Here is an 18561-nt window from a genome sequence, read left to right on the forward strand (position 1 = left end):
CAGCAGGCATTCTGGGGACAGGAGTTAACTCTTACTATCTGCAGCTCCAGAGACTACCGAAGATTAGCCAGTTTACCCCACTGTCTACTGTCCACTCAGAAAACAACAAAAACACACCAAAACTCCCAGTCAAAACTCCAAAGACAGGCTGAGCTATTCTGGGTTTTCCTTTCCCATCCTCCTCCTCTTCCCTCCCCCTCCTCCACTGTGTACTCCTTTTCTTCTTCCCCATTTCTTTCGCACAGACCTTTGTCATGTAAGTTGCTTGCTATTTGCCTCTCCTTCTTTTTGGTCAATAAACCCCAGCAGAACTGAGACACTGGCTAGTCTGTGATTTCTCCAACACACAGGACTTCCTATATGACTTTGTATTAAAGGCAATATTCCAGCTAATACCAACCCTTTCAGATCGGTAACATGGAGGTCACTAATTCAGCCCTGTATGGAACTCACTTCTAAGAGAAAAGTCCTCATTTTCTAGTGTCTCTTTGGGCCTTTGGAATGGCTCACTTTTTTCTGAAAACAAGCTCATAAGTGTATTTCATGTGTGGGGCTCGACCACAAGACAGGACTGGTCTAAACCTGAGGACCGTCATACAGATTTTAAGAAAAGAATTGAGTTTGATAAGCAACAGATTCCACTTCAAAGTTTGCTATCAAAGTTAAACTGGTATTTCCAGGTTCAAAAGGACAAGGTCATGGGAATTAAAGAAATACCGTTTCTCTACTTGTCTGCCTAGGTCAAACATAAGAAGCTCTGCAGTGGTTTGCAAATCTGCTTTCAGATTCAGGTGTTGATCTGGTTAATTCTCTCTTCGGAATGATGTAAACATGTTTGACAAGCCTGAGGTGTAGAAAGTTCAGACCTCCTATAGCAGTGGTTCTCAATCTTCTTAACGCTGGCGGCGGCTCTTTAATACCTCATGTTGTGGTGACCCCTAACCATAAAATTAGTTTCGTTGAGACTTCATAACTACAATTTTGCTACTGTTATGAATCATAACGTAAATATCTGTGTTTTCTGACGGTCTTAGGTGACCCCACAGGTTGAGATACACTGTTTGAGACAATTAGTTTGGTCTAACCACTTTACAGAAAACAGCAGCTACCAGAAGCTAGGAGGTACTGTGTGGGTGTTGGGAACTGAACCTGGCTTTTCTGCAAAAGCAGTGGGTGATTTTACCTGCTGGCTTCTCTCCAGCCCATTTTTTTTTTTTTTTTAGAAAGCAGAAACTGTGTTCATTGGTAATACCAGTTAAACTGGATATGGCATGGCAACTGTGTCAAGTGTGGATTTAGTAAAGCTCAGATTACCAGAGGCTGACAGAAGATGCTAGAGAGGATAAACAGAGAGGGGCCAAATCCGGGTTCTAAATGAACCTCGCCTTTACTCCTTCATCCATAAAATGGGAGGACAAAATACTTACCTCCCAGGGTTTTAAACATTAATTGAAATATACACATGCAACACACGGTGACTGAACATAATAAATGCTAAGTGCTTTAACAACTGTTATTAGAAGCACAGTTCTTTTTTTTTTCTCCATCTTTATTAACTTAGGTATTTCTTATTTACATTTCAATTGTTATTCCCTTTCCCGGTTTCCTGGCCAACATCCCCCTAACCCTTCTCTCTCCCCTTTTATATAGGTGTTCCCCTCCCCATCCTCCCCCCATTACCACTCTCCCCGCAACAATCACGTTCACTAGGTGTTCAGTCTTGGCAGGACCAAGGGCTTCCCCTTCCACTGGTGCTCTTACTAGGATATTCATTGCTACCTATGAGGTCAGAGTCCAGGGTCAGTCCATGTATAGTCTTTGGGCAGTGGCTTAGTCCCTGGAAGCACAGTTCTTTTCTAATGCACTATTTCTATTAAGTTTTTGAAAGTTTTAATGTATTTTGATCATATTTGTCTCCTATCTCTTACCCTGAACTCCTCTTAGATCTACTCCCTGCCTACTTTAATATTCTTTTTCTTTAATAACTCTTATTACATGTGTATATACACACACAATATATATAAATAAGTTAATGCAACCTGCTGAGTCTAGTTAGCATTGCTGATGGGTATATGTATGTCTCCCACTTGGTATTAAATAACCAGTTAGGGGCTCAGCCCTGGAAGAATCATTCTCCGTCTCCCAGAAGTCATTTACTGCCTGTAGCCCTCCATCTAGAAGTGGGGTCCTGTGGCATTTCTCCCATCCATGTTGGCACGTCAAATGTTGGTGTCATTGCTCAGCTCTTGCTTAGTTTGGTGTATTTACTGAGATTTCCTAGGTGCAGTTTTCTTGCCATATGTAGAAGATAACATCTACATGTAACAGTCCTCTGGCTCTCACCATCTTTCCGTCCCTTCTTCTACAACGTTCCTTGAACCTCGGGTGTTGGAGTTGGGTTGTAGATGTATCTGTGGGGTTGAACACCCCACAGACAGTTGCTGTCTGCATTTTGAACCATTGTGGCTCTCTGTAATGGTGTCTGTCCACTGCAAGGAGAAGCCTCTGAGAGAGGAGGGCTACCTTGGCTTACTTGGGTCTGCACTTTGTGTCCATATTTTTTTCTTACAGTAAAGCCTGATTGTAGAAGTTAAGTCTGGTTCTTCCTCCCAACTCTTTGCTCTTAAAAATAAGACCCAGACTCAAAATATATTTATTAATACCATGGCCATATAGCTAGGCTCTACTCTGACTTGATCGTAATTACAATAGCCCAATTATTTTAACCTACATTCTGCCACATGGCTGGTTACCTGTGCTCAGGGACCATGCATGTTTCTGGTTCCTTATATGTTCCAGGGTCAAACTTCCCTCACCAGGCTCTATCCCAAAACACTTCCTCTGCCTCCCAGATGTTCAACTTCCGGTTTCCTGCCTAAGCCACAGACCATAGACTTTTTAATTGACAAATGATACATCCACACGACACACAAGATATTCTCACTACGTCTGATGAAATCAAAGAGCAAACTAAGTAATACCGAACTATGTTAGGATGGCTTCTAGAGGCCTAAATGTCTACCGTATAACACCTACAATATGCCCATTAGCTCAGTCTACTGTTTAACCCCTAGAACATGCTCATGAGCTCAGATGCTTAGTTACTCAGCCAAGTTCAGCCAATCTTAGACTTCGAGTATCACTATGCGCAATCTAAGTTTGATTTTATTATCTCTGCCCTTGCATGGAATAATATCCAATTTCACTGTTTTGCTTTTTCCCAGCTGTTTGGGGTTTTGTTTTTAATGAGTGTTTTAAAGGGTTTTCAATGTTTTTAATGGGTGTGCCTGCATGCCTGAGAATACATGTATGGATAGTGCCCATGGAAGCCAGAGGTCATTGGATCCTGGAACTGGAGTTGCAGAGGATGTGAGATGCCGTGTGGGTGCTAGTGATTGAGCTCATATCCTTTGGAAGGGCACCCAGTGTTCTTAACCACTGAGCTGTGGCTTCAGTCCCTTTACTTGTTTTTATTTATTCATTTATTCTATGATTAATTCATTGACTTTCAAAGTTGTAGTAAGATTGTTTCTCTTCCCCCCCTCCCCCATTCTTCCCGGTTCCCCCTTTCTCCTTCCAATTCTCCCACTATTCCTAACCCCTAACTCTTGTCTGTTTCTTTCTCCTTCTAAGACTCCAAGTTAGGCCTTCTGGGAATACAGACATTTGACAGCATCCCTGCCCACATGCCAAGAGACACAGTAAGGTGGATATCAAAGGGCCCAGGATGGCAAGGACCTTGAATACTCTGATGATTTAAAGGAAAGCTCACTCAGAGAAACCAGGATGGTTACCAGCATGTGAACCTTTGAGCTGGACCTTGAAGGCCACTTAGCATCTAGCTATGTGACTACTGAGGAGAAAAAGAAAGGAAATAGCAGAAATGAAGACTCATGGAGTTTTTCTCCTAAGGATAACCAACTGATCAGACCCAGCTCTGGCTACTGCACTTTCTCCTTGCTACATCTTCCAGAATTTAATTAGCACTGGTACCTTTGAGGCAAGTGTGTGTGTGTGTGTGTGTGTGTGTGTGTGTGTGTGTGTGTGTGTAGGATAAACTTCATCGGATCTGACCTATATTCCCACTCATAAACATCTGGGTTAAACTCCCATCATTTCATTCTTAGCCCGGAGCTTGATCAGTCATTCACGTGGGTGTGTATTGATTCTTCAGATAGAAGTTGCTGTTTGAATCTCACCAGTCTCTAAGGAAGCAATGTGGTTGGTGTCTGCCCACCAAGCATGTACTCCCTCCTAGTTTCCTTTGGGAGGAACTCACCAGTCAAGTGCAAATGGAAATAATTTCAAGCAGAGTCATGTTGTAAGGACTCTTCTTCAGCCCCACCTTGCTCAGTATCTTCCTAGAGTGAGTCGCCTCTGTGCACACTTGATGTTTACAGTGTTCTTGGGGCTCACATTGTGCTGTCATTGAGCAGGTCTCAGTGAAGACGTAAACCTTGTTCCTTACTTCAAGGTGATCTGGAAGAAAGAGGAGAACAGAGAACCTTCCAGAGTCACTGTGGTACTCCTTTAGAAAATCTTGTTTTCTCCAAGAGGGAGCGTGTCAGTGAGACTGTTCGGGGAAAGGTGGATTTTGAGTTAAGTCTTGAGACATGAGGGAGAGTCTATTTATTAGATTTCCTCCCACTCAGAGGGGCACATAGTTCCTTGAAATCTACGGGGTTTGCTTCCTTCCCTGTGAGATTGCCAGCTAGATTGGAAGATCATGGAGAATGTTGTTCTTGTCTGAGAATGTGCCTCTTGCTCTCTGGCTTCGGTTTTGGTGCTAGTGTCTCATGCTTTTGTTGACATTCCTTAATGAATGACCACAAATCTTTGTCACTTAAGATTCAAAGACAACATCATATGCCACCTTTCAGTGGTATATATTTCTGTCTAGAATGTTCATTAGCTCCATAACTCACAACATTATGCAAAGTGATGTTTTTCAGGATGAATTTTAGCCTGATGACCTTCTCTTAACTTCCTGGGGGTTTTGATGTCTATTCCCCAGGATGAATTCAAAATTTATTCTTGGAAAAAGGTAATGTGGATCTCCCTGTCAGCACTGAGCAGCACGTCTGGTCTCACTCCTGACCACCCTCTCATTGCAGATGAGGAATTTATCATAAACAGAGCCATACGAAAGCCAGACCTAAAGGTAAGCAAGCTCTGAATGGCAGAGAATTTTGAAGAATTATTTATTTCATGTATATGAGCGCTTGCTTGCATGTATGTAAGTATGCCATGTGTGTGCCCATAGGGTACAGAAGTGGGAGCTGAATCTCTTGCCATTGAGTTATAGATAATTGTGAGTTCTCATGTGGGTCCTAGGAACCAAACCCACATCTTTTGCAGGATGTGCAGGATCTTCTGCAGCACTTAGTATGTGGAACTCTTAAAGCATCAATCCTATCTTATACTGTAAAGCCAGCCTTGCAGTGAAGATAACCCCTAAGGAACATTCTAAGGGATTTGCTTTTTTTTTTTTTTTTAAATAAAAGATTTGGTTTGAACCGTGGTATCCAAATGCGTTTGGGTTGTTCCCTTTTGTCTAGTTAATGCAAACTGCTTGGGTTAACATTCATATTGAAAACATATTCTTATGAGGTAGAATCCTTTCTTGTACAGTTGCGTATGTACAGATAGCTGTTTAAATTAGCTTTTGACAGCAAGGTCGGGCTTTAACATGAAAATAGTTGCTGAGCAGCTCTCTACCGTCCATTGTCTTCACTCAACTGTCTTGAACTGCCATCATAAACATCTGGAAGATGTCCATCTCCCTGAGTGAGCAATGGCTCCTCTGTGAGGTGGCCCTTCAGCTAAGAATGAAGCTTCCAAGGTCAGCCTTGGATGTAGCTTTAGGGTTTTATTTCCCTGAAATTTTAGCACTTTTGATAGTCAATAAGGCAAACGAAGAAGTTTCCAAGTAAACAGCGATGACAGAGGTCGTAAAATAGAAAGTTTTGATATCCAACCACTCTATCACCACTTCAGTGTATAGGAAGTTTGTTATCTATGGCATTCTTGAATCTTAAGTTTTTGATTATAAAGTAAAAGTCATAATCCTTGTTTTGCTTTTTTTAAAATCAGGGTTGTTAGGAATCTCATACACAGAGTCAAATATTAAGGTGATTTGTGAACTATAAGAACTGATATTCATAATAAAGTTTGAAAACCTTCATTAGTATCAGGGTCTTAGGTGCGGTCACGATGGCATTGATAATCATGGAAAGAGAATCCCAAAGTGATAGTCATATACGGTCTTCTTCCAAAACCTGAGGCAGGTTTTTAAATTTTGCTGAAGAGGAGACCATAGGGACTATGTTGTAGGATGGCATGCAAAAGGAAGATGTTCTTATGTGTTCCAGCAAAAAGCAAGGTGAGGGGCTAACTCTTCTGATTCCTGAGCAGAAAAATGAAAGTCACCCACAGCAGATACAGCAGCTACTCCTTGTCCTAGCTTCTCCTGGGTGAAGTTCTAGAAAACAGACAAATAAGTAAACTCATTTACAGATGCTATAGTGACCAGCTTTGCCAGTTTTTTGAAACTCTGAGGATGATAAAGGAGTCACAATCCGGGCAGAGATGTTTTCTGGTGGGACAGTCTCATAGATGCTTCAATGGTCTCTGATGGACTTGTGCTTCTCACCATAGGAATAGACACAGAAGTTGTCAAAAGATAGTGAACCAATCCATTTGATGTCTTGTGGTCCACTAACCAGTTACCTCTTCATTCCCTCTGGCTGTAGGCTTGTTTTGTGGAGATTTGTGTCTATTTTTGTTTTCTCTTTCTCAGTTTGTGGTGTGATGTGAGCCCAGTATGGAGACCTCTCATTCTACCCTCAGTTTGGCCCTTAAAACTAAGTTTCCAATAGAGATTGTCAAATTTGTGGAATTAAAAAATATAAGCAAGCCTCATTTTGTGCATTCTGAATCCCCAAGTCAAGGGGCTTTCAGAGACTTTATTCTGAGGCTGGCTTGAACCATATGCAATGTGTGTAAGAGACAGACAGAGATAGAGATAGAGATAGAGATAGAGATAGAGATAGAGATAGAGATAGAGAGAGAGAGAGAGAGAGAGAGAGAGAGAGAGAGAGAGCACTAGAGCCTGAGGTGGTGGAGCCACGACTCCTGTTCGGTGACATAATCAAAAACGGTTGTCAGGAGTGAAGCAAAGGGGGTCCTAATACCTGACCTTCTTCAGGAAGATGAGGAAGGCTGAAGATATTGTGTGATGAACTCTAAACATTCAGGGATTGCAGTGGTGCCTGTTGGTTCACTTTGCAGGACTACAGGAGACGCACAAAAGAATTTAAGTTATAAAGGAAGAAACCAGAGGTTCCAACCTGGCCTGTGTTGGCTAACAAGCCCCATGGTTGGTTACTTTCGAAAATTTCTTTCCTCTCTGTGTTTGACAGCTTACGAAGGAAGGATTTTCCCAGAGGCAATTTGCTCCATTTCATAGTCAAAAATCAATTGGAAATAGACAGGCTTTCAAATAATTTCTTTTGTAACAAACCTCATTGGAATTTTTACAAATTATAACGTTTAGAACTTTTGCTTGAATTCCATTGACACATAAATACATACATATATACATACATACAAGCACACACACACATACATACACACACACAAGCACACACATATCAGAGATAGAGATAGAGAGGGAGAGGGGGGGCGCTGGATGCTCACTGAGTAGAATTATGATTCAGGAAGGCTTTGGAACTTAGAGATTTAAATTGTATTTTCTAGTTGACATGTGCTTTTGCAAAGCAGTCATGCATTTAACAAAAATGTATTGAATACTTTTATTATGCACCAGTTAGAGCCTTTCTCGAGTTTTAAAACTTACCTGATGATTGGTTACACAATTCATAAAAGAGCTGAATGGAACTTAGCTATAATGTGGCCAATTGCTTCAATGTATTCCTGGGGAAACCAAGGCACAGGGAAAGTTAGTTAAAGTTCTCAAGATCACAAATAGAAGCGCTGCCAAAACCAGAAGCCTTGAACAGTGTTTCTCAATTTTGACTGCACATTAGAATTACCTGGGGAAATTTAAAAATATTTTTGCCCAAAGTACACTGTGAACAAATTAAATCTCTTGGCCACGGGACCCAAACAGCAATATTCTTTAAAGCTCTCTAGATGCTTCTAATAAGTACCTCGAGGTTATAACTGTTGCTGCACCATGAACTGGGAGCCCCACTGCATCTCTTTATGCTTTCTGAGGTCGGCAATAATGCTTAAGGGAAGCGGGAGTAAGCAAGAACTGTTACAAGCAAGAATCTGTTTTTCTTTCCTTTGCCAATGCCCTCAAAACCCTACTCACTGGAATACACTTTGCTGGACAACCTCTTCTCTCTCCTGAAGTTGCCTTGTTCTTCTTCATTACTGCTCTACAACCCATCCTCTGTGTGACAAGGATGCCCATGTCTCCTTCTTGCATCTGGGCTGCTCATCTTTATCATAGTTTAGCTCCCCAGTCTTGCCTTTCATTCTGCAAACAGGTTTATTCTCTTGTCTCTTCCCTTTAGACTAACCAACCGCATGCTCCCTCTTTGACTGTCTCTTTTCAGTCTTCAACTGAGCAAAATCCCTTTCACCTTTTAGCATTATGTTTCTGTGTTACCTCTTCCATGATACGATGCCTTTAGCCACTCACCTTCTCTACTTGTCTGTGGTATTTTAAGGCAACGTTTTTACGTCATTATATTTATTTCTTTGATATACACATTGGACTATGAAACCTAAATTTTATTTTGTAAGATGTTTTGTTTCCTCCATTAGTTTGTAAGGTAGTAAAATGTGGAGACTGGGTTTTTATTAATTCATATGTTTATGTTGAAACATGCTGACCAGATGACTTCTAATAGAAATATTTTTTCATGTCATAGAGGAGAATAGGATGGAAAAGAGAAAATTTTAAGAAGCATCTCTGGTTCTATTTGTGCTTCTTCTACAAATGTCCCCTTAGACCCCAACTTGCCGTGTGTGCTCTGATCTTCAAACTTGAGATTCTTGTGATACGTTTTTGCCTTTTGTAGGTAAGATACATAAAAGTGCAGAAAATACGATATGTTTGGAATAATTTAGAAGGACAGTTTCAAAAAATTGGGTAAGTTGTTTCCTCAAGCATACCCTAAGAAGAAAAACGTTACCTTGAAAATGCTGCTTCTATTGGATTCTTTTGTTGTTGTTTTTAGCTCTCTGGAAGACTGTCTCAGTTCAGCAAAGATACATCAGAAATTTGGATTAGGCCTGACTTCAGAGGAGCAGGAGATCAGGTACTAAGTGCATTTGTGTCTTTAGTTCAAAAGAGCTGTGATTGGTTAATCAGATAGTCCCGTATGCGGTCTTAATTCCCCAATATGAGAAAGGGTTGCAATGATTTACTTAGTGCATGACCCCCATAAATCTGCAGAGTGATTCGATGGGGTTAGCAGGTAGAGCAAATATGACCACCAGTCTAATAGAAAAGATGTTCAGTGTGAGGCTCAGGGAGGTTTAATAGCTTGGATGAGGTCACAAAGATGCACACACATACCCACATTCACTCACTCACCCACAAACATACACAAACACATACACACAAATACACACATGTACACATGGAAGGTACACAAAGACACAAACTCACTAAAACACACATGTACACATGGCATATACACATGCACACACATGTACACATGAGAGGCACACATACATACACATGGCAGGTACACACACGTGCATGCATACTCACACATATGTATACATGGTGGGTATACACACACACACACACACACACACACACACACACATGCATGCACATTGACTGAGCTCCATATAACAACATTTAGAGTGCTTTGGATCAATGCCATACAAGATGGTTATGTAATTCCACAATTCCAAGTCAATCACTAGACCCAGAATCAGGGCACTTGGCTGTCTAGAATCTGCATGGCTTTGATAGAATAAGAGTCTTTTCATTTGGGCCTTAGTCTTCTAGTCATAAAAGAAAGTAAAAGGGGCTGAAGAGATGGCTTGGCCACTAAGAGCACTTGCTGCTCTTCCAGATGACCTGAGCTTGGCTCTGAGAATCCATTTCAGACTCTTCAGTTAGCTTCAGTTCTAGGGAATCCAATGCTCTCTTCTGACCTCTATGATACTTGCACTCATGTATAAACTCTCTCTCTCTCTCTCTCTCTCTCTCTCTCTCTCTCTCTCTCTCTCTCCCTCTTCCCTCCCTCCTCCCTCCCTCTCTTTCACACACACATACATACACACGCACAAATCTTAAAATGGGAGGGGTGGAGAGCCATTCCTGTGGCTTGGAGGAGACGCAGAGCATTGCCACACTAGAATTTACCTGCATGCTTATAAGAAATGCAGAATCTCAGTATGTCCACCGCCCCTACTAAAGCAAGTCTTCATTTTAATGAAATGTCCTAAATTATCATTGTTTACATAAAAGTGGGGGGGCATAGCCTATGCATTTGCATAACTGTTTTATTTGAGAGTCTAAATGGAAGGCACAGAGAATGGTTCTATTCCCCACGAGAAAGGAATTCATCAGGGGCCATGTCCCTGTGTAATCGAAGCAACACAATTTGGGGACTTTCAGTTAGTGGAATGCATAATTCTGTATGCTGGGATTTTTCTGAGAATCAAGGACTTTTCTGCTCAACTTAAAACAAATATTAAGCCCAAAGAACTCCTGGATATGAGAAGAAACAATAGATATTGTATTTCCCTGTCACTAAAACATATTCTACGTCCATGATCTCTCCATTTCATTTCCTTGGCTATATAGGGATGAGGCACAGAGGTGAGAGCCTCTGAGCTCTGAAAGTATTAGAGAGAGAGTAGGCAACATTAGAAACCAAAGGCACCACCGAGGGAAATATTTAGACCTCAGGAAGTGTAGTTCAATAGAAGTATCACGATCCTGTCTACTGGTTTTATCCTGGGACCCCTCCCACTCTTTAGTTACTTTGAGACACATGGCTTGGGGGTGCAATGTGACCAGAGATACTTTGCTTGACCCCAGAAGTGAGGAAAAGGAATCTGGAATAGAGCCTTTCTATGAATGTACTGGGGATGTGTTTTCTTTCATTGCTGTGGACGAGTGGCCAATCTGTGGTTTTTCCTGCAGGAGGCTAATATGTGGACCTAACGCTATTGATGTTGAAATCATACCTATATGGAAGCTGCTCGTCAAGGAGGTAATTTCTCCAGTATTTTGCTGGGACGTTGGGTAGAAAATGATGAGTCTGTGGACTGGCCATTTGGAGATGAGACTTGTTAATAAGTGACTGTAATTTATTCTCTGCTTTAAGAGGACACCAAGCCTGCCTTCTGGATGTGCTCGGTGCTCGGTGTGCATACTGCACTCTACAAATGTGGCCACACTCAGGTGTCCTCTTCTCATCTCACGACTTGGATGGGTGCTGGGATTTCCCCCTTTCTTCAAGTATTACGCTGCTTAGCTCATTCCAATTCTGTGAAACTGAAGTCACATTTGTTTTAGGAAAGGGAATCACTTTTTTTTTCCCAGCAGCATATATACTTACTTTAGCGTTCAAAACTGTAGGGAGAAAACCCCACTTATTTAGTATTTCCATGATCTACTCATCTCAGGGTGTGAGAGGGTGAAAGAATGGCTGCCCATCATGCACTTAGATAAAAATGTCCTCTTGTGCGTTTACTGTTGGATTTATTAGTGTTAAGCCATATAGCAGCACTCTGTGTGTTTCTGGTATTCAATCTCCTTTTATCTTTGCCTTACAAAGGCTTCCAAAATTCAAGGTGCATTCTCAATGTTTGAGGAGGGCAGAAGGCAAAACAAATCGGTTGAGAAAGGTTCTGGGAGCTTCCTGCCTAGCCAGGAGCCAGGATTCCTGCCCTTGTGAGCAACTACAGGGAATTTGAGGAGGGACACACCACAGTTTAAGCTATACCAGGGATACAGTTGTTGGTGTTAATGTCTGCTGTCTTCCAGTGAACTAGACATGTGGTCACAGCATGCCATGTTACATGACTTAGCTTCCCACTTATGGAAAAGTGCATTCATTCATTCATTCATTCATTCATTCATTAACTAAAAGTTCTTTAATGGCATTGTATGCAGGAGGGGACAGCAGATTAAAGTAGTTCAATTCTGTAAAGCTGAGTGTGTCACCTTTCTGAAGTTCAGGAAGTGTAAGTGAGGGACGATAACATCTACTCTTTGCCCATTACTCAGATGCTTAACAGGACAGACACATCAAGCACAGCTTTGTAGATTGCTAAGTGCAGCAGTGATTAAACTAAGTGCTCTGGGAGATCAGAACACTTTAAAGGCTTAGACTTTTGGCTCCGTGACATTCATAGCTGGGTCTTGGAAATTGCTGATTGCACGCAACAACAAGAAGCATAGCATATTGTGTGGGGTGATTGCTATCACGGTGCTGATTATGAAAACAAGTCAGGGAACAGCCGTGTGTGGAGCCCAAATGCCATTCTCGTCTTCCTGTCTTTACGTCTGCTAACAGGTTCTAAATCCATTTTACATCTTTCAACTCTTCAGCGTCTGTTTGTGGTTCAGTGAAGATTACAAGGAATATGCTCTTGCCATCATCCTCATGTCTGTCATTTCCATAGCTTTGACCGTGTATGACCTCAGACAGGTGAGTTTCCCCAGGTCCCATGGCGGGCTTGTTCTTAGACAAGAATCTTGAAATAGAATTACTCAATCCGTGTCAAACGAGAGCCTGTTCATGAAAACAGAACACAGTTGCTACTGCTCAGCGGGTGACACCTTTCCTCTCCCGCGCATCCCAGTCCTTCAGAAGATGGAGGACCCCCTTCTTACTATGAATTCCTTCATCTTTTTGTTTGTTTGATGTTCATTTATCAAAGTTCTAGTTCAGCTCTTGGGTTACCTTACACTTACAGCAGGGGGTGTAGGTGCTGCTGGGAGAAAACCCACATAGAACCGATGGGTGGGTCACACAGGAGGCCATAAGTGTCACTTTCTTCCTTGCAAGTCTTGTGCATCCCAGGTCAAGGTGTTCTCCCACACTACCAGGATATGGGCATGTGTTTCAAGCCATCTTTCTTTAGAAATGCCTGTCTTTGATCGTTGACTTTTCAGCAGATCATCTCACAAATTATTTCACAAGATGGAGCCTCCTACGAAATTTGTTCAACTCCTTTCCCTCTGTTGCCAAATGCTCTGCTTTCTCAGCCCTGGCTTTCCCTCCGGCTCACCACAGTGGAGGAAGTGTCCTAAGATATTATCATCTGCCTGCACCCCCAGATGCTTGCTCTACCTTTTTGGGGTGCTCATAAAATCCACAAGTGACTCCTCTCTCTGCCCCTTCGTAGGAGCTTGTCATCAGTGTTTAACTCTCCTAAGCTTCAGTAAGCTTAAACACAAAGGAACGCTTTCTCTTTGTTCTGCACGCATCTTCAGAGGCTGCTGCAGCTCCTGTTCTTCCTTTTATTATAGATCTTGATTCTTTACACCCACTCTCAGGATCCGAACACTTTCCTTTCACTCTTTACCTGCTGACATGACTTCTTATTTCACGTTTCCATCTAAACAACTTTTGTTAAGGGCACCAATACAATTCTAAAGCTGATAGGTAATTTGAGTCAAAATATAAAAATAGACTTAAAATTAGCTAACCATTTTCTCTTGTACTAGGAACAATATATGAATATATTAAAATGGGTTTAAAGCAGAATAACACTGTAAATGAAAACAGAACCCTTTATACAGAAAGAATCACTAGAAAGAATCAGTCAGACTCTTAGGACTTCGAGGGCCAGCTGTTCTTTATATTTTAGCAATATTAACTTCTCTCTCTCTCTCTCTCTCTCTCTCTCTCTCTCTCTCACACACACACACACACACACACACACATACACACTTTTCACAGAATAAAAGTGTGCCTTGTGCACTATTTTGCAGTTGCATTTTAGCTGAATGCATCTTTAATATTGTCCCATATTGGTATAGACACTTTCTTTAGCTCTAAAGTAGTTTTATAACTATGTGCTGACTATTTTGAATACTGGTAGACTCTTTGATGCTTTCTAGTTTTTTGCTACTAAAGCAAAACTGTATTGAGAATCTTTACATATATGGGTTCACACTTTCCACTTATAGTGACTTCTATTACATAGGAACATGTGGATAGCTATTCTTTCTAAACATATTTATATAACTACTTGGTATACAAAAAGCTGCTTAATAATGTTGGTAGAGTGAATTCACAAATGAACAAAAGGATGAATTAGTAGCATAGTGTTCTTTGACATTACCCGATTGCACTAAATAGTCTTAGGATTTATTTATCCGATTTATAAATAACTCATAGAGTGTCTTTTTAAAATTCTATGACAATTTAATATACATACAATTTTATGAAATTTTTAATATATATGTCATTTGTCTATATCCATATCCATATCTATATAACTTTATTTCTGTCTCTGTATCTATATCTGGTCAAATATATATATATATATATTTTCTTTTTTTCCTTCCCCATTACCATCAATCATACTTTTTCCTATCCCACTGAAACCCTTCTTCCCAACAAGGCCCTCTCCTATTTTGATGATTTTGTGTGTGTGTGTGTGTGTGTGTGTGTGTGTGTGTGTGTGTGTTTCACTTAGTTTAATTAGGGTTACCTGAATAAGCATGAATTAGTTGTTATTTTCTCGACCAAGCCAACTTAACCAGTGACAACACCACTGAAGAAAATCATTCTCTCTCTTCTAGTAACAATTAACTTCCCACAGTCCCCCCAGGAGAGGTGGAGCCTTATGAGCCTGTCCTTTAGGACACATCTCCAATAATGATAGTAAGATAAAAAATGAAAATCTGAAATTGTTAGAAAAATTAATACCCCAGAACAAGTTAAAAGGTCATTCACAAAACACTTTCTTACTAAATGTGGAATAAAACACATATTTATTTATTTTTGAATCTTTGCCTTGATTTACTCCCAGTGTAGTTCGTTTATCAAAACAAATCACCACTGGGAAGACAGCTCTTGGAAAATCTTTGTGCTATAGAACACAACTCCAACTGCTGGGCAGAGATCCCTTTCTCTGAGTGACAGACCCTCAGCCCTCTGTTCCTACCCAGGATCTTCAGCTGGCAGCCTAAAGCCTTTCATGTTTAGCTAGCACGATACTGAGTAATACCCGAGGTCTATATTTAAACAGATAAATGTTGTCTTTTTTCCTTCTCTTTGCAGCAATCTGTAAAACTTCACCATCTTGTTGAATCCCATAATAGCATTACAGTCTCTGTGTATGAGCGAAAAGGTAAGTTCCACTATTTTATACCCATGTGTTATATCCATAGGCAATCAGAAAGTGACTTAGATTTGGTTTTCTAATTGTTCCTACTAACTCATCTGCATGTGTATTTTTCTTAATACATTTGCTTATAAGAAAGGAATCCAAGATCTGTACCATAAGAAGAAACCTACATTATAAAGGTTGAATTAACATGGCAAACCAAAAATTTCTCTTAAGTTCATAATATAGTCGATTTTGACATAGTGTATATTCATACAAGTGTCACCATCATGAAGTTAACAGCAGGACTCATCCCCTACAGTTGACTTTAGTACACTTATCGTCCTTCCTCCCCCTTTGCCTCCCTCATACACAGGTAGTCATTTATCTGCATTCTGTTACTAAAGGTTAACATCTCTATTTATAATTGTACATAAATGATATTATATAAGATACATTCTTTTGTCTTTTATAACGTATTTTGTGTTAATTTGGTAGGAGGATACCAAAATTCACAATGTAAGATGCACTTTTTTTGTTAATGGTATTAACAGTACATTCTTCTTTATTCCCTAAAGTATCCTATTACATGGGCGTACGTTTCAATTTGCTTGTGACCAGTATTTGAATTAACTCATTTTTTGTTGTTATTATGAATCATAATATGGGTTCTTTTATAGATGTGCTCCATCATCCCTGTGAGCATATACCTAGTTACACAGTGTGTCACCCCATGATAGACGCTCAACATTCTAAGAGTCTAACAAATTGTTTTCCAAAGTAATTGTAGCATTTCCACTTTTACTGCTGCATATGGCCGTCTCAGGTCCACACTCTTGTCCACACTCAGTGTATCCCATCTATTAATTTTAGCCACTTTCATTTGTGGAAGCATCTTATTGCTTTAATTTGCATTTCTAAATGGCCGATGACCCTGGACATCTTTTAAACGGTCTACTTGTGACTCACATGTCTCTTTTGAGGTATGCATTTGTGTCTTTTCCTAAGAAGATTGTCTCATTATTAAATTTTCAGTCTTATTAAACATCTCCTCTCAGTCTATGATGTATCTTATTTCTTCACAGAATCTTCCAAAGGGCAAATGCTTTCACATTTCTTAAGGTGCAGTTAAAGAGCCTTGTCTATGGCTTATATTCTAGTCTAAATAAGGCATCTTTGCAAATTTCAAGGTCACCCAGCTTTTCTATGCAGCTTTAAGTTTTAGGTCTACGCTGTGTTTCCATTGTTCTGCTTTGTGTTTATTTTGGACTGGCGTTTGCTTTCCCCAGGTATTTAAGTACATTGACACTATTTGTTGAAAAAACATTGGCTTTGCACCTTTGCGATGAGCCTGTTGTTCATGGAGGTGAACCAATTTCTGCGCTCTATGTCCTACTGTACTGTTAGTCTTTCTTATCCTGGCAGAGATACTCGATTTTATATGATCTGAAAAAGTAATGTGAGCCCTTCAGTTTTATTTTCTTGCAGTGCTACTCTGTTGTATCATATCCCCTCCCTCTTTTGAGTTAATATGGATAATTAGTTTGGAATGGTCTAGAATTACCATGGAGACAAGTCTGTTAATACACTTATGAATAACTATGTATATCAGGCTAGCCTCCCATCATGCCTGTGAAGCATTATCTTTATTTTGCTAACTGAGGTGAGGTGACACACTTTAACAGTTGGTGGACAGAGTGTAAAGGAGAGAATCATAAACTGAACACTGACTGGATACAATGTGGCCAGCAGACTCAGCCTCTTGCTGCCAGACTTCTTTCATGGTTGGGCTATTAGTCCGTAAGCTAAATAAAAACCTTCCCCATTTAAGTTGCTTATTGTTAATTATTTTGTCACAGAAAGGAGCAAAGTAATTAATACAGAAAATTAGCACTGGGGAGTGGTATTGTTGTTCTGATAAACATGACCACTTGGGTCTTAGGCCTTTAAAATTATTTTGTACCTAGAATGTGGAAGAGTTTGATGCTTTCAGGTAGGAAAGTCCTAGTATGTTGGAAACTCAGCTTAATGGGACAGTCTAACCAGAACTGGAAAGGTAGAAAAGTAGAGAGAACACACAGTGACTGCCTGGCTTATGAGGTTTCAGAGAGAAACAAGGACTCTACCAGGAACAGGGCTAGGAGCTATTCATGTGACAATTCAGCCAAGAATTTTGTTTCATTGCCCATGACTTGAGAACTTGAATTAAGTAGAATTTAAAAGTAATGGACTAATCAGTTAGGTGGAGGTTATTTCTCCACAGGAAAACATTCATTGGCTGTGGTGTGGTTACCTTTTACTGCCCTTATCCAGGTCTACATCGAACAGGAGCAGAAATCTGGGCAGAGGGATATAAAAATGTACAGTTGGTAGGGGAGGAAAAGAACTTGATCAACCTGAACTTTGAAGCCATGGTATATGCTGGAAAAGAGGCTGTGATTAGTACAGAGAACATCTTGTTCTACACTGGGACAATAAGAAATGTACCCTGATGGCTAATCCCCATTCGTCAAAGGTTAAGACTTGAAATGCAAACGTATATGAAAGGAGAGAACTGAAATCGAGAATCCAGCTAACAGGAATCTTTGCTCCTATAAATCAACTGCCAAAAGAAAGGTTTCTTCAGGGTCCAGAAGCTGATATAGCTGAAGTCCAAAGAAATTAGGCGATATCTCAAGCTGGCAGCAGAGCCTGGCTGCCTTGCCCATATCTAATCGCTTGGGAGGGATGAAAGATGCAGTGTTGAGGGGTCATGGAATCCATGGTCATGGTCATGGTCATGGTCCATGGCTCCAGAGAGCTTCTGTAGCTCAGAAATGTGTGAGAGGGTTAAGGTTCTACAACAAGTCCCCAAGAGGCCATTGATTGAATCTGTAGATTCTAAGTTTCAGGAGATATACAAGACGCTAGGACCATGGTATATCTGACGAGGAAACTTGCAGGCATGGAGTAGATCTGGTCTAAGAAAGAGGCTATGTGTGCTGTGCCAGAAGTGGCGAGTGCAGTTATCTAAGTCACGTCCAGCCGTTGTGATTACATGATGAGCCCGAGATGCGGAATAGGGAGCTGTAGGATTTGATATTTGCTCTGCTGCGTTTAAATCATGCTTCACTTTGACCATTCCTCGTTACCCTCCTATTTTGTCCCCTTTGGATTCAGAATGTTTAGTGTGCCATTGCATGGCAAAAATATGTAAGGCGGTTTAAATTTGCTTGGCCCTATGAGAAATGGCACTGTTAGCAGGGGAAGCCGTATTGGAGGAGGTGAGGGCTT

General features: G+C 40.7%; 1 protein-coding gene across 7 annotated transcripts in view; it reads left to right on the plus strand.

Annotated features, from left to right (window-relative positions):
* Nucleotides 1-18561, plus strand: part of Atp13a4 (ATPase 13A4) — a 137734-nt gene that overhangs the window by 61499 nt on the left and 57674 nt on the right. For 5 of the 7 annotated variants that reach the window (XR_005490999.2, XM_039088105.2, XM_008768796.4 and 2 more), the window contains 6 exons: nucleotides 5015-5161; nucleotides 9054-9124; nucleotides 9213-9293; nucleotides 11144-11213; nucleotides 12522-12656; nucleotides 15243-15312. Coding sequence is in view for 6 of the 7 variants with exons in the window: in XM_039088105.2 (XP_038944033.1) it covers nucleotides 5015-5161; nucleotides 9054-9124; nucleotides 9213-9293; nucleotides 11144-11213; nucleotides 12522-12656; nucleotides 15243-15312 (574 nt within the window). In the remaining variant the exon portion in view is untranslated. Of the gene's footprint in view, nucleotides 1-5014; nucleotides 5162-9053; nucleotides 9125-9212; nucleotides 9294-11143; nucleotides 11214-12521; nucleotides 12657-15242; nucleotides 15313-18561 lie in introns of those variants that run through there. The other 2 variants (XM_039088106.2, XM_039088107.1) reach the window with 2 other exon arrangements.

The sequence above is a fragment of the Rattus norvegicus genome, chromosome 11 (assembly GCF_036323735.1).
Source record: "Rattus norvegicus strain BN/NHsdMcwi chromosome 11, GRCr8, whole genome shotgun sequence".
NCBI lineage: Eukaryota > Metazoa > Chordata > Mammalia > Rodentia > Muridae > Rattus > Rattus norvegicus.